At 45.6% G+C, this 13,779-nt stretch overlaps 1 protein-coding gene across 10 annotated transcripts in view; it reads left to right on the top strand.

Annotated features, from left to right (window-relative positions):
- The window catches only part of PECAM1 (platelet and endothelial cell adhesion molecule 1), an 82,619-nt gene that overhangs the window by 21,758 nt on the left and 47,082 nt on the right, over positions 1–13,779 (top strand). For all 10 annotated transcript variants that reach the window (XM_009191013.3, XM_031657690.1, XM_021929322.2 and 7 more), the window contains exons 4-5: positions 7,488–7,781; positions 10,528–10,833. In XM_009191013.3, the coding sequence (XP_009189277.1) occupies positions 7,488–7,781; positions 10,528–10,833 (600 nt within the window). The remainder of the gene's footprint in view (positions 1–7,487; positions 7,782–10,527; positions 10,834–13,779) is intronic.

Below are 13,779 nucleotides of genomic sequence, written 5' to 3'. Positions count from 1 at the left end.
TGGCACAGGTGCTCGACACATGTCTCATTGATGGAAACTTGAACTGGACTTGGAGATGCTTGAGATTCGGGTAGGAAGATGGCTCAGCGTGCTCTCAGATGAACACAGAAGTTCATCAGGGGCTCTATGCTTCATGGCTCCCAGTAATTTTCCTGATGAGGGTGGGCAGCCCCTCCTTCTCCTGCACCCTCCACTTTCTCTCTGAGTCATTTCCAGGTTGAGGGCCAGGTGGCTGGCCGACTCATGATGCCGCATGTTTCCAGGGAGCGCCACCATCTATTGATGAGTGGCCTTGAGGTCAAGGTCCCACTGTTTTAGCATTTTGGGGTTTGGCACTGTGGTCACTGGCTCTTCCGTGGTGACTTCACAACTTTGGATCCTTCTCCGTCAACCTTCATCTCTCCAGGTTGAAAAGATCTGACCTCTTTAGGCTGTCCCACAGCCCCACCCTTCATCACAATAGTCCTGAGCCCTTTGGGATTCAGTAAGGAAATCTGTGAGCCCTCTCTCCAGAAAAAGCACACATTTGCACACAATTGGAGGTGGCTGATGAGCCTCCTAACACCCACCCATGCACCTCCCAGGGCCTGTGTCCGTGTCCCCGGGTTGTGAACAGTCACTGTGTAAATAGTGAGACCTCCAGGCAGTAATTCAGTTTGGCTGGGCTTGGCTGGTTTATTTAGAAAGAAGATAATGTTTTCCATATCATCAAAACAAGAATGGAGTAGAGGCTTTTGAAGTTTGGTTGTATAGCATATTTGTTACTTACTGCTGCTTAGCAATTTACCTAAAACTTACTGGCTTAAGATAACTCAGATTTATTATCCCGAAGTTTCTGAGGGTCAGGAATGCAGGAGTGGCTGAGTTGGCTGGTGCTGGCACCGGGTCTCATTAGATCACAGATAAATTGTTGGTCAGGGTTGCGGTTTATCTGAAGGCTTGACTGAGTCTGGAGAATCTGCTTCCGAGCTCACTCCCGAACTATGGGCTGGAGGCCTTAATTCCTCATCCTGGGGGCCGTCCACAGGGCTTACTCATGACATGACTGCTGGCTTTGCCCAGAATGAGGGATCCCAGACAGGAGAAGAGAGTGGCCGGGATAAAAGCTGCATTATCTTTTATTACCTGATGGAGTATTTTGTTGTTAATGTGGGAGGTGACCACATGTAAGTGTGATGAGCAGAGGGCAAGGATCATTGTGGAGGCATCTTGAAGAGCAGCTATAGCAAGGGAGGTGGTGGTTGTTGTGGCAGTAAAAACTAGGCCACTGTTTTTGTTGTTTTGTCAATGATATTTGTGTTAAGATGAAGGGCTGAGACTCATATCTTGATAGATTTTATAAAATGCTTTTCGTTTTTCCATCCTGCCCTCTCTTCTCCTTTGTCTGTTCGAGCTAGCCATAGGAATGTGGTGTTCCTGCCAGTGCATACACTGAGTTCGTTTATTGTTAATTAATTTATTTTTTGAGATGGAGTTTTTGCTCTATTGCCCAGGCTGGAGTGCAGTGGCACGATCTTGGCTCACTGCAACCTCCACCTCCTGGGTTCAAGTGATTCTCCTGCCTTAGCCTCCTGAGTAGCTGGGATTACAGGTGCCCGCTACCATGCCCGGCTAATTTTTGTATTTTTAGTAGAGGCGAGGTTTCACCATGTTGGCCAGTGGGTCTCAAACTCTTGACCTCAGGTGATCCACCCGCCTAGGCCTCCCAAAGAGCTGGGATGACAGGTGTGAGCCACCACGCCTGGCCGAGTTTGTTTCTTTGAGCAGATGATGTGTGTTAGAGTTGCTTATAAAAGCAAGATGATGGAAGTGCCCCGTGCTAGTGGGTACCAGCCCCACTAAAAAAACCACTGCTTGGTGCTTTAGTCAAATTTGCTTTAAAATTGTTTTTTAAAAAGGGAGGGCTTTTATAAAAATCAAATGAACTAGGACTGCTCAGTAGGAGGCTCAGGCAAGGATTGTGTTGAGGCTGGATGGCCCAGAGTAGGAAGAGTTGTGGAGTGCAGACCGAGCTCTCCAAGGGCAGACTGCCAGCCTCACTGTTCTCTGAACCCCCAGTGTGGGGGACAGTGCTTGGCATAGAAAAACCCCCTTAAATGTTTGCTATGAATGGTGCTAAGGAAGAAGGCAGAGGATGTCAACCAGGGGCCAGGCACTGGGCAGTATATACACGGCCCCTTCTGTGCCCTCAGCTACTTTGGTGCAGTCACTGTTTAGGTTAAAGTTACCGGAGAAGGCAGATATTCGTGTTCTTATTTTGTAGGTGGAGACATGGTGGCCCAGAGAGGTTAGATAACTCCCAAGATCACCCAGCTAAGGACTGTGGGATCAGGGGTTTGAACCTGGTGTGTCTGACTCCCTTCTGTATCCAGCACTGTCTGCTGGTCTAGGGCATGACCAGTCAGGGATGGGAGCTCGTTCAGTAAACAGGAGAGCAGATGAATGACTCGTGTGGAGAGCACGCAGTGGAGTGAGCAAAACTGGGAGGCTGGATAAGTCACTATAAATTAACCTGAAAATGTTAAATATGGTTTTTGTTTTGTTTTTGTTTTATTTATTTTTTTGAGATGGAGTCTAGCTTTGTCGCCCAGGTTAGAGTGCAGTGGTGCGATCTCGGCTCACTGCAATCTCCGCCTCCCGGGTTCAAGTGATTCTCCTGCCCCAGCCTCCTGAGTAGCTGGGATTACAGGCACCTGCCACCATGCCTGGCTAGTGTTTGTATCTTTAGTAGAGATGGGGTTTCACCATGTTAGCCAGGAGGCTGGTTTCGAACTCCTGACCTCAAGTGATCTGCCCACCTCAGCCTCCCAAAGTTCTGGGATTACAGGCATGAGCCACCACGCCCAGCCTTAAATATGGTTTTTACTTGAAAAAAAAGAAAAGCCCTAGAAACATGGAGTGGAGACACAGCTTTAAAGCTCTGAATAGTTGATTTTCAACTCATGCCTATAATAGCAGCACTTGGGGAGGCTGAGGCAGGACAATTGCTTGAGGCCAGGAGTTTAAGAATAGCCTGGACAACATAGTAAGACCCCAACTCTAAAAAATTAAAATTAAAAAAAAAAGTGTTGACTTTATTTCTGTAACTGGAAGAATCTATCTAACATTTCTCAAGCACTTTATAGGTGCCAGGAACTCTAAGTATTTAAACTCAGGTTCTCATTTATACTTGAGTTCCTTGTGCCTATCGTATGGATAAGCGAACTGAGGCTCAGAGGAATTTAGGGACGTGCCAAAGGTCACACAGCTTTGTTAGTAGCAGAGATGAGATTTGGCCCAGGTCTGGCTCCATGCACTTGATTTCTGCTCTCCTGTTTGAGTCACTGGAATACACAGCATAGCTTAAAATGAAGGAGGAAGTACTGAAGAGGTCATGGAAGGAGACCTAATTGTCTCTGAGAGGGAAGAGATTGGATGGGAGGGAACTATATTATTTGAGGGGTGCAGAGAAATTAATATGGTCCAAAGAAAAAAAAATTTTTTTGACATGGAGTTTTGCTCTTGTTGCCCAGGCTGGAGTGCAATGGCATGACCTTGACTCACTGCAACCTCTGCCTCCCAGGTTCAAGCAATTCTCCTGCCTCAGCCTCCCGAGTAGCTGGGATTACAGGCGTCTACCACCACACCCAGCTAATTTTGTATTTTCAGTAGAGACAGGGTTTCGCCATGTTGGCCAGGCTGGTCTTGAACTCCTGACCTCAAGTGATCCACCTGCCTCGGCCTCCCAAAGTGCTGGGATTACAGGCATAAGCCACCGTGCCCGGCTGGTCCAAAGAAAATTTTGTGTCGAGAGCCCATCCAGCAGGCTCCTTAAATCAGGAGCTTGTAAGTTGCACATAAAGACAAAAAAGAGAGTTCCAAAGAGTAACGCTGGGGGAAATGACTTGAATTTAAACCATCACCTTGTTTTACCTCATGGACTGATCAGACACCATTTTTTTTGTTGTTGTTGTTGTTGTTAAATTAATTGCTCAGAATATAGCAGCAGATACAAACTGTGGTACTCATTTTAAAATTGCAGATTAAATTTCAATTACCCAAAAAAAGGCCTAACTTTGTTAAAAGAGAGGGAAAGGATAGGTTTTGCCAGTATCTCTGGCCAGCTAGCTAACTTTTTTCTTATTCCAAAAAAACAACTTGGGACCACTTATAAAAATTATGTACTGTTGTTTAACAAGATACAATTAATGAGGAAATCAGGATGAGAGAAAAATAAAGGCAGGGAAATAAAGCCATGGCCCATTTAGCACAAAATACATCCCAAAGATTGCTAGAAGCAGAGGTGAAATTTTGGTTGTGTGTTAGCAATCAAAGCAAAAAGGGGAACAAGGTCCATTAGAACATTCTCAGAATCCACAAGATAGAAATAAATCAGTTGTTCATCATAAACACGGTTTTTCCTGGTGCTGTTGGAACACTTTGTGAAATTAGGGACAACGTCTCATCAACATCCCAGACCAACATCCCAAAAGATCACTTCTTAATAGCTTGCATCTGTGCTTCTCCCTACCCATAGTCCCTCCCTCCAGAGATGACCACTATGCTGACTTGTAAAATATTAATCTTATATCCAGCCACCTTTCTTTTTTTGTTTGTTTGTTTGTGGTTTTGCAGACAGAGTATTGTTCTGTCACCCAGTGCAGTGTTGTGATCTCAGCTCACTGCAACCTCTGCCTTCCAGATTCAAGTGATTCTCCTGCCTCAGCCTCCCAAGTAGCTGGGATTATGGGTGCATGCCACCATGTCTAGCTAATTTTTATATTTTTGGTAGAGATGGGGTTTCACCATGTTAGCCAGGCTGGTCTCGAACTCCTGGCCTCCCAAAATGCCGGGATTACAGGTGTGAGCTGCCATTCCCGGCCTTATCCAGCCACCTTTCTAAACTCACATTTATTTCAAATAATTTGTCTGTAGACTCTTTGAGGTTTTTACATATCATATCATCTGTCTTTGAGAGTTTTAAACATTTGACTGCTCCATTCACTCGCAAATTTAAATAAAAAATTTTAAATTCCATGATTGCATTATTCACACTTCATGGAGATAGATAGGGGCTAACAAAGCATACCAGACATAGTCACTTTCAATCCCAGGTCCAGATGCTGGATAGATAGCTTCCTTGAGAATGGGCATGTAGAAATTTCTGGGGGGACATGTAGGGATTTGGGAAAAACACCTGGTTTTATGGTCATGGGCTTTCAGTACATTTTTTTCCAAATCTCCTACAGATCAGTTACTTTTTATTTATTTATTTATTTTAGTTTTTTTTTTTAGATGGAGTTTTGCTCTTATTGCCCAGGCTGGAATGCAATGGCGCGATCTCAGCTCACTGCAACCTCTGCCTCCTGGGCTCAAGTGATTCTCCTGCCTCAGCCTACTAAGTAGCTGGGATTACAGGCATGTGCCACCACACCTGGCTAATTTTGTACTTTTAGTAGAGACAGGGTTTCATCATGTTAGTCAGGCTGGTCTCAAACTCCTGAGCTCAGGTGACTCATCCACCTTGGCCTCTCAAAGCGCTGGGAATACAGCTGTGAGCCACTGCACCCAGCCTCTTTTCTTTTCTTTTCTTTTCTTTTCTTTTTTTTGAGGCAGAATCTAACTCTGTCACCTAGGCTGGAGTGCACTGGCATGATCATGGCTCACTTCAGCCTCGACCTCCCAGACTCAGGTGATCCTCTCACCTCAGCCTCCTGAGTAGCTGGGACTACAGATGCATGCCACTATGCCTGGCTGATTTTTTTGTATTTTTGTAGAGTCAGGGTTTTGCCATGTTGCCCAGGCTGGTCTCAAACTTCTGGGCTCAAGCGATCCTCCTGCCTCAGCCTCCCAAAATGCTGGGATTACAGGCGTGAGCCACTGCATCTAGCTTCATCCATATTTTTTTAGCTGTGTATAGAACATGAGATGTTTGAAGTTGTTTTCTGACAAGAATTTGGAGAGTGAATATTTTATGGTGCTGATTAAACCCGAATTCTTGTGCTTGGAAAAGAGAATCACAGGGAAGATAGTGAGTGCTTTGAGTCAAGGGGTATAACTAGGACCACAGGTGGGCTACAAAAGCACCTACAGGCATTGCCAAGAGGATCTTCAAAAAGCAGGCCACCCTGGTCTGGTCTGAAGTTTGGATACAAGTCCTGACCCATGGGCATGGTTCAGGATCTTCTAGCCTGGAAAATTTTCAGGGCAGTGGCTCACAACCAACCAACTGACAAAAACACGGCAATAGCTAGAGAGCACCCAGTTTTAAGCAATCCACCCTTCTGTCAGCCTGCTACCGTGAATGGGCCTCAACATGTGATCCGTAGTTAGCTAAATTCTATTGACAGCCTATGGTTGCTGGATATAAGCCAATTGTGTTCTGGGGACATCGGCCAGAAATGACACTATTGGCCAGTTGACCCAGAGCCTAGTTCCTGGCAGAGATTGGATAGCTGGTTGAGTGTTGTAGCTGTTTTGGGTTTTAACTGGAGATTCCTGTCGTGGGCAGAGGGGAATCTGTAGTCTTTGTTTCTTGGTAGCAGGTGAGGCTGAACATGCAAGTAGCAGCCTAAAAACTGGTTTCAAGTCCTCACCATCTGGTGAAACCTGAGAGCCCATCAGATAGAAAATGCCAGCTGGGACTGTGCTAATTCGGTAAGGCCTGGGTGGAGAAGGAGGGCCTGTGTATGACCATCTGGTTTTGGAATGGAGGTAGCGGTAATTTATTAAGCACTTAATGTATATCGGGCACTGTACAGGAGATGTTCTGGCTGCTCTCCTGTATGTTTCCTGCAAAGACCTAATGAGATATGACTACCCCATCCTACAGGTAAGGAAACTGAGCTCAGAGAAGTTAGCTGCCCAGGGTCACACAGTACATGATAAGCCAGGACTTGAACACTTGACTGCTTGAATCCTATGCTCCCTCCAGGGGTCAAGATGTGGCAGCTCACAGGATACCTACATCTTTTTTTTTTTTTTTTTGAGGCAGAGTCTCACTCTGTCGCCCAGGCTGGAGTGCAGTGGTGCCATCTCGCCTCACTGCAACCCCCACCTCCCAGGTTCAAGTGATTCTTGTACCTCAGCCTCTCAAGTAGCTGGGATTACAGGCATGCACCACCACACCTGGCTAATTTTTGTATTTTTTAGTAGAGGGGGGGTTTCACGATGTTAGCCAGGCTGGTCTCGAACTGCTAACCTCAGGTGATCCACCCACGCCTCCCAAAGTGCTGGCATTATAGGCGTGAGCCACCATGCCTAGCTCTACATCTTTATCATACTCTGCTCCTTTGCCTTGGTGGGAAAAGTTGCAGCTTAGTACCAACTGCCTCCTGCTTGAGCCACTATGCACCGTTACTATCAGCCTGGCCCTGCTGGCAGTTAGGACCCCTGGACTCAATACTGCATAGGATGGGATAAGATCACATCTGATGTGGTGAAGGTCACCGGGATGATGTTGTTTCTGAGATAACAGGTATGTCTGCCTTCCTTCCCTTTGCATTTAGCTTTCACAATCAACAGTGTCGACATGAAGAGCCTGCCAGACTGGACGGTGCAAAATGGGAAGAACCTGACCCTGCAGTGCTGCGCGGACGTCAGTACCACCTCTCACGTCAAGCCTCAGCACCAGATGCTGTTCTATAAGGATGACGTGCTATTTTACAACATCTCCTCCATGAAGAGCACAGAGAGTTATTTTATTCCTGAAGCCCGGGTCTATGACTCAGGGACATACAAATGTACTGTGATTGTGAACAACAAAGAGAAAACCACATCAGAATACCAGGTGTTGGTGAGAGGTGAGTCCTTGGAACTAAGCACAGGCAAGCAGGTGGAGCATAACACAGTGGCGTGAATAACAGCTGTGAATGAATAGTGACGCTGGACTTAACTCTCCACCCATCACCCTCTCATTCATCTGCCTGGCATTTTCCTTACCTGAAAATGTAAGCACTAGATATATTTCCAATAGGCCAGGCTATTTCTTTTTTCTTTCTTTCTTTCTTTCTTTTTTGAGATGGAGTCTCACTCTGTCGCCCAGGCTGGAGTGCAGGGGCGTTATCTCCGCTCACTGCAACCTCCACTTTCCAGGTTCAAGTGATTCTCCTGCCTCAGTCTCCCAAGTAGTTGGGATTACAGGTGTGTGCCACCACGCCTGCCTAATTTTGTATTTTTAGTAGAGATGGGGTTTCACTAATTTGGTCAGGCTAGTCTCGAACCCCTGACCTCAAGTGATCCACCTACTTTGGCCTCCCAAAGTGCTTCTTCATCTCATCTCATAAATTACGATTTCTTCCTCAAGACTCAACTCAGGCCAGGCACAGTGGCTCACACTTGTAATCCCAGCACTTTGGGAGGCTGAGGCGGGTGAATCACGAGGTCAGGAGGTCGAGACCATCCTGGCTAACACAGTGAAACCCCGTCTCTACTAAAAATACAAAAAATTAGCCAGATGTGGTGGCGAGCGCCTGTAGTCCCAACTAGTCAGGAGGCTGAGGCAGGAGAAGCATGAACCCGGGAGGCGGAGCTTGCAGTGAGCCGAGATCGCACCACTGCACTCCAGCCTGGGCGACAGAACGAGACTCTGTCTCAAAAAAAAGACTTAACTCAATGATGTCTTCTCTTTTCAAAACAAAATTGATCTACCCGAGGGTGCCAGTCATTACAGCTCTGATGCTCTCTCTACATTCAATGGTATTTGTGTGTATAAAGGCCACAGCAGTGTGTTAAGACACTGCATTCAGCAGTCACTCTGCCTGGGTTACAAGCTGGGCAAGTCCCTTAACAGCTCTAAACTTCAAAATCCTCACCAGTAAAAGGAAGATAACAACAAGACCCAGTTCAGGCAATTATTGAGAGGGTTAAAAGCTGTCACGTGGGTAGAGTGCTTAGCAAAATTTCCAGCACCTAGTGAGTTCCTAATAAATGGAAATTTATTTATTTATTTTGAGACAGAGTCTTCCTCCGTCGCCCAGGCTAAAGTGTGATGGTGCAACATTGGCTCACTGCAACCTTCGCCTCCTGGGTTCAAGCAATTCTCCTGTCTGAGCCTCCCAAGAAACTTGGATTTCAGGCGCGTGCCACTGTGCCTGGATAATTTTTTGTATTTTTAGTAAAGACGGGATTTTACCATGTTGGCCAGGCTGGTCTCGAACTCCTGACCTCAAGTGATTTACCCACCTTGGCCTCCCAGAGTGTTGGGATTACAGGCGTGAGCCACCATGCCCGGTCCACAAATTTCCTATTTCACTCAGTATTGCCATCCTTTCTTACACTTCTGTCTGCTCTTCTGGATAGTGAAATTGTAAAGACAGAGACGGTGGTTGGTTTATTTTTATATCTTGAACAATGAATCTGGCTCATAGTAGGCATTCAGTCAATGTTCATGGAATAAATTAAAGTCAGTCCTAGCCTGTGGCTGCATTCAGTAAAGGGTAACAACAATCACAGTGACACTGACAAATACTGACTACCTTTCCCCTCTAAGCATCATCTGTTGGGAATCCGATTGTGTCCTCTTCCCAATGGGATTATAAACCATTGAAAACACCAACTACATCTTGACCATATTTTATTTTTTTAACTAATTTTTTTAAATTTATTTAATTTTTTTTTTTTGAGACAGAGTCTCACTCTGTTGCACAGGCTGGAGTGCAGTGGCGCGATCTCAGCTCCCTGCAACCTCTGCCTTCGGGGTCCAAGCAGTTCTCCTGCCTCAGCCTCCCAAGTAGCTGGGATTACAGGTGCCTGCCACCATGCCCGGCTAAGTTTTTGTATTTTTAGTAGAGACAGGGTTTTGCCATGTTGGCCAGGCTGGTCTCGAACTCCTGACCTCAGGTGATCCCCCTGCCTCAGCCTCCCAAAAAGTTGGGATTACAGATGTGAGCCACCTTGTGTGGCCTTAGTGGTGATTTCTGTGATTTTGGTGCACCCATCACCTGATCAGTGTACACTGTACCCAATGTGTAGTCTTTTATCCCTCGCCCCACTCCCACTCTTTCCCCTGAGTCCCCAAAGTCCATTGTCTCATTCTTATGCCTTTGCTTCCTCATAGCTTAACTCCCATTGAGCATATTTTATTTCTTTTCTTTTCTTTTCTTTCTTTTCTTTTTTGAGACAGGGTCTCTGTTGCCCAGGCTGGAGTGCAGTGGTGGACTCGCTGCTCACTGCCACCTCAACCTCCTGGACTGAAGCGATTCTCCCACCTCAGCCTCCCAAGTAGCTGGGACTACCAGTGCGCACCACTAACTACCACTGGCTAATTTTTTATTTTTTTGTAGATACGGTATTTCACTGTGTTGCCCAGGCTGGTCTCAAACTCCTGGGCTCAAGAGATCCACCCACCTCGGCCTCCAGATTTTATATTTTTCAAAGTACCTGGTACTGTGCTGGGTACATACCTGTTCAGTTATTACCTGGTAGGTCGCACTGGGTATTCAGAGAACAAAAAAGAATCCTCTCATGGGTCAACTACAGTCACTCAGCAGAGGGAGGCTTGTGTCTCTCAGTCAGGCTGATACTGACAGACTTTCTCTTTCCCCATAGGAGTGCCCAGTCCCAGGGTGACCCTGGACAAGAAAGAGGCCATCCAAGGTGGGGTCGTGAGGGTCAACTGTTCCGTCCCAGAGGAAAAGGCCCCAATACACTTCACAATTGAAAAACTTGAACTAAATAAAAAAATGGCCAAGCAAAAAAGAGAGAAGACTTCTCGGGACCAGAATTTTGTGATGCTGGAATTCCCCATTGAGGAACAGGACAGCGTTTTATCCTTCCGATGTCAAGCTAGGATCATTGCTGGGATCCATGTGCAGACCTCAGAATCTACCAAGAGTGAACTGGTCACCGTAAGGGGTCAGAGTCCTGCTCCCTTTCTCATCGTTCTTTGTGGTTTCTGGTTTGGCATGGGGAGAAAGAACCCAGAACTGGAAAGGGGTTGGGCCTTCTGACTGGGCTGTTGTTCTCAGGACTTAAGACCTGTTCTTAATCATTTTAAGCCAGTATTTTTCAAGCTTTTTTGACTGTGATACAGTTAAATTGCATGTAATTTTTCAAACGAGAGTTTCGCCAACAACACTTTACTCTTAATATATATGATGCTTTTTGTTTGGTTGGTTTGGTTTTGTGTGTGTGTTTTTTGTTTTTTTTTTTTGAGACAGAGTCTCGCTCTGTCGCCCAGGCTAGAGTGCAGTGGCGCGATCTCGGCTTAGTGCAGCCTCTGCCTCCCGGGTTAAAGCAATTCTTATGCCTCAGCCTCCAGAGAAGCTGGGATTACAGGTGTACACCACCACACCTGACTAATTTTTATATTTTTAGTAGAGATGGGGTTTCTCCATGTTGGTCAGGCTGGTCTCGAACTCCCAACCTCAGGTGATCCGCCTGCCTCAGCCTCCCAAAGTGCTGGGATTACAGGCATGAACCACCACAGCTGGCCTGTGCATTTTCAGTTAAAAACTTCAGCATGAGGCCAGGCATGGTGGCTCACGTCTGTAATCCCAGCACTTTGGGAGGCCGAGGCAGGTGGATCACCTGAAGTCAGGAGTTTGAGACCAGCCTGGACAGCATGGTGAAACCCTGTCTCTACTAAAAATACAAAAATTAGCCAACTGTGGTGGTGGGCACCTGTAGTCCCAGCTACTCTGGAGGCTGAGGCAGGAGGATCACTTGAACCTGGGAGGTGGAGGTTGCAGTGAGCCACCGAGTCACTTTACTCCAGCGTGGGTGATTGAGTGAGACTCCATCTCAAAACAACAGCAACAACAAAAACTTCAGCATGAAAAACTTATCATAAAATAAAAAGACAAATGACAAACGGGAGAAAATATTTGCCTAGTACCTTTGACAAAGAGCTAATTCCTTTAATTTATAAAAGGTTTGGCCGAGTGTGCCTGGCTCAATATTGCCAAAGTGCTAGATATTGCCAAAGTGCTCTTCAAGGTAGTTGAACATTTTCATCAGAAGTGATGCTAGTGTTTGTTTTCCCACATCCTTACCAACAGAATCTATCTTTCCTTTGCTTCCTTCCTTCCTTCCTTCCTTCCTTCCTTCCTTCCTTCCTTCCTTCCTTCCTTCCTTCCTTTCTTTCTTTCTTTCTTTCTTTCCTTTCTTTCTTTTTAAATAGAGATTAGGGTCTTGCTATGTTGACCAGGCTGTTCTCGAACTCCTGGCCTCAAGTGATCCTCCAATCTTGGCCTCCCAAAGTGCTAGGATTGCCGGCATGAGCCACTGCGCCTGGTCCCAACAGAGTATTTCTTTTTTTTTTTTTTTTTTTGTTTTTTTTTTTTTTGAGGCCGGTCTGCAAGCTCTGCCATGAGGCTGGAGTGCAGTGGCGGGATCTCAGCTCACTGCAAGCTCCGCCTCCCGGGTTCAGCCATTCTCTCCTGCCTCAGCCTCCATTAGCTGGGTTCCTGGCGCCCAGCCACCTGCAGCCCGGCTAGTTTTTGTATTTTTAGTAGAGACAGGGTTTCACCCGTGTGTAGGGGATGGTCTCGATCTCCTGACCTCATTGTCCGCCCGTCTTGGCCTCCCAAAGTGCTGGGATTACAGGCTTGAGCCACCGCGCCCGGCCCCAACAGAGTATTTCAATGTTTTATTACTTTCGACAATCTAGTTGAGATATAGTGATATATATCACTGTTGTGGTGATTTGTATTTCTTTAGTTTTTAGTGAGGTTGAGTTTGTTTATTCATCTATTACATTTTTTTCCTGTAAACCGCCTATTCATATATGCCTTGTCATTTTTATTATGAATCACAAAACTCCAGTGCCATAAAGAAACAGGATAGGTAAATTTGACTAAAATCATTTTTATTGTTCCTGATTGGATTTGTTCAAGCCCTTTATTTTATTTTTATTTTTATCTATTTATTTTTTTGAGATGAAGTCTCACTCTGTCGCCCAGGCTGGAGTGCAGTGGCACGATCTCGGCTCACTGCAACCTCTGCCCACCAGGTTCAAGTGATTCTCCTGCCTCAGGCTCCCGAGTATCTGGGATTACAGGGGGCTGCCACCATGCCCAGCTAATTTTTGTATTTTTAGTAGAGACAGAGTTTCACCATCTTGGCCAGGCTGGTCTTAAACTCCTGACCTCGTGATGCATCCACCTCGGCCTTTCAAAGTTCTGGGATTACAGGTGTGAACCACTGCGACTGCCACCTTTATTTTATTTTAAAAAATATTTTGTAATATGTTTTTTTGAGATGGAAGGTCTCACCATGTTTCCTAGGCTGGTCTTAAACTCCTTAGCTCAGGCAATTCTCCTGCCTCAGCTTCCCAAAGTGCTGGAGTTGCAGGCATGAGCCCCCGCCCCCAGCTGAGTCTTTTATAAATTAATTAGTTATTTGTCAGTGATGTTATGCAAATATTTTCTCTAGTTGGTCATTTTTCTTTTAGTTTTATGATAAGTTTTCCGTGCTGAAGTTTTTAATCTTCAGTTAGTCAAACTTACCTGTGTTGTTTCTTTATGGCGCCTCAGTTTTGTGATTCATACTTAAAAGTCTTGACATACATACTTCGCATGTCAAGATTATTAAAGGAAAAAAACGCATCTATGTTTTCTTTTCCTGTGCTGTGGTTTCACTTCTTTTCCCCCTGCATTTACATATCTGGTGCATCTGGAGTTGATCTGGGTGAAAGAAAAACACCCTTCAGCTATTATTAAGGTTCCCCAGAAGACCTGAAATTTGAGAGTCCTAAAACATGTAAAGGATGCCTTCCCCTTTTTTACTTTTACTTGAGCAGTCATATGCTATTATTTTATGATAACTTCTTATTATGAACTTTATAATGTTAAAAATCAC

Source organism: Papio anubis, chromosome 17 (assembly GCF_008728515.1).
Source record: "Papio anubis isolate 15944 chromosome 17, Panubis1.0, whole genome shotgun sequence".
Lineage (NCBI taxonomy): Eukaryota > Metazoa > Chordata > Mammalia > Primates > Cercopithecidae > Papio > Papio anubis.
The sequence above is the reverse complement of the archived record's forward strand: the minus strand, read 5'-3'. Positions and strand labels throughout refer to the sequence as shown.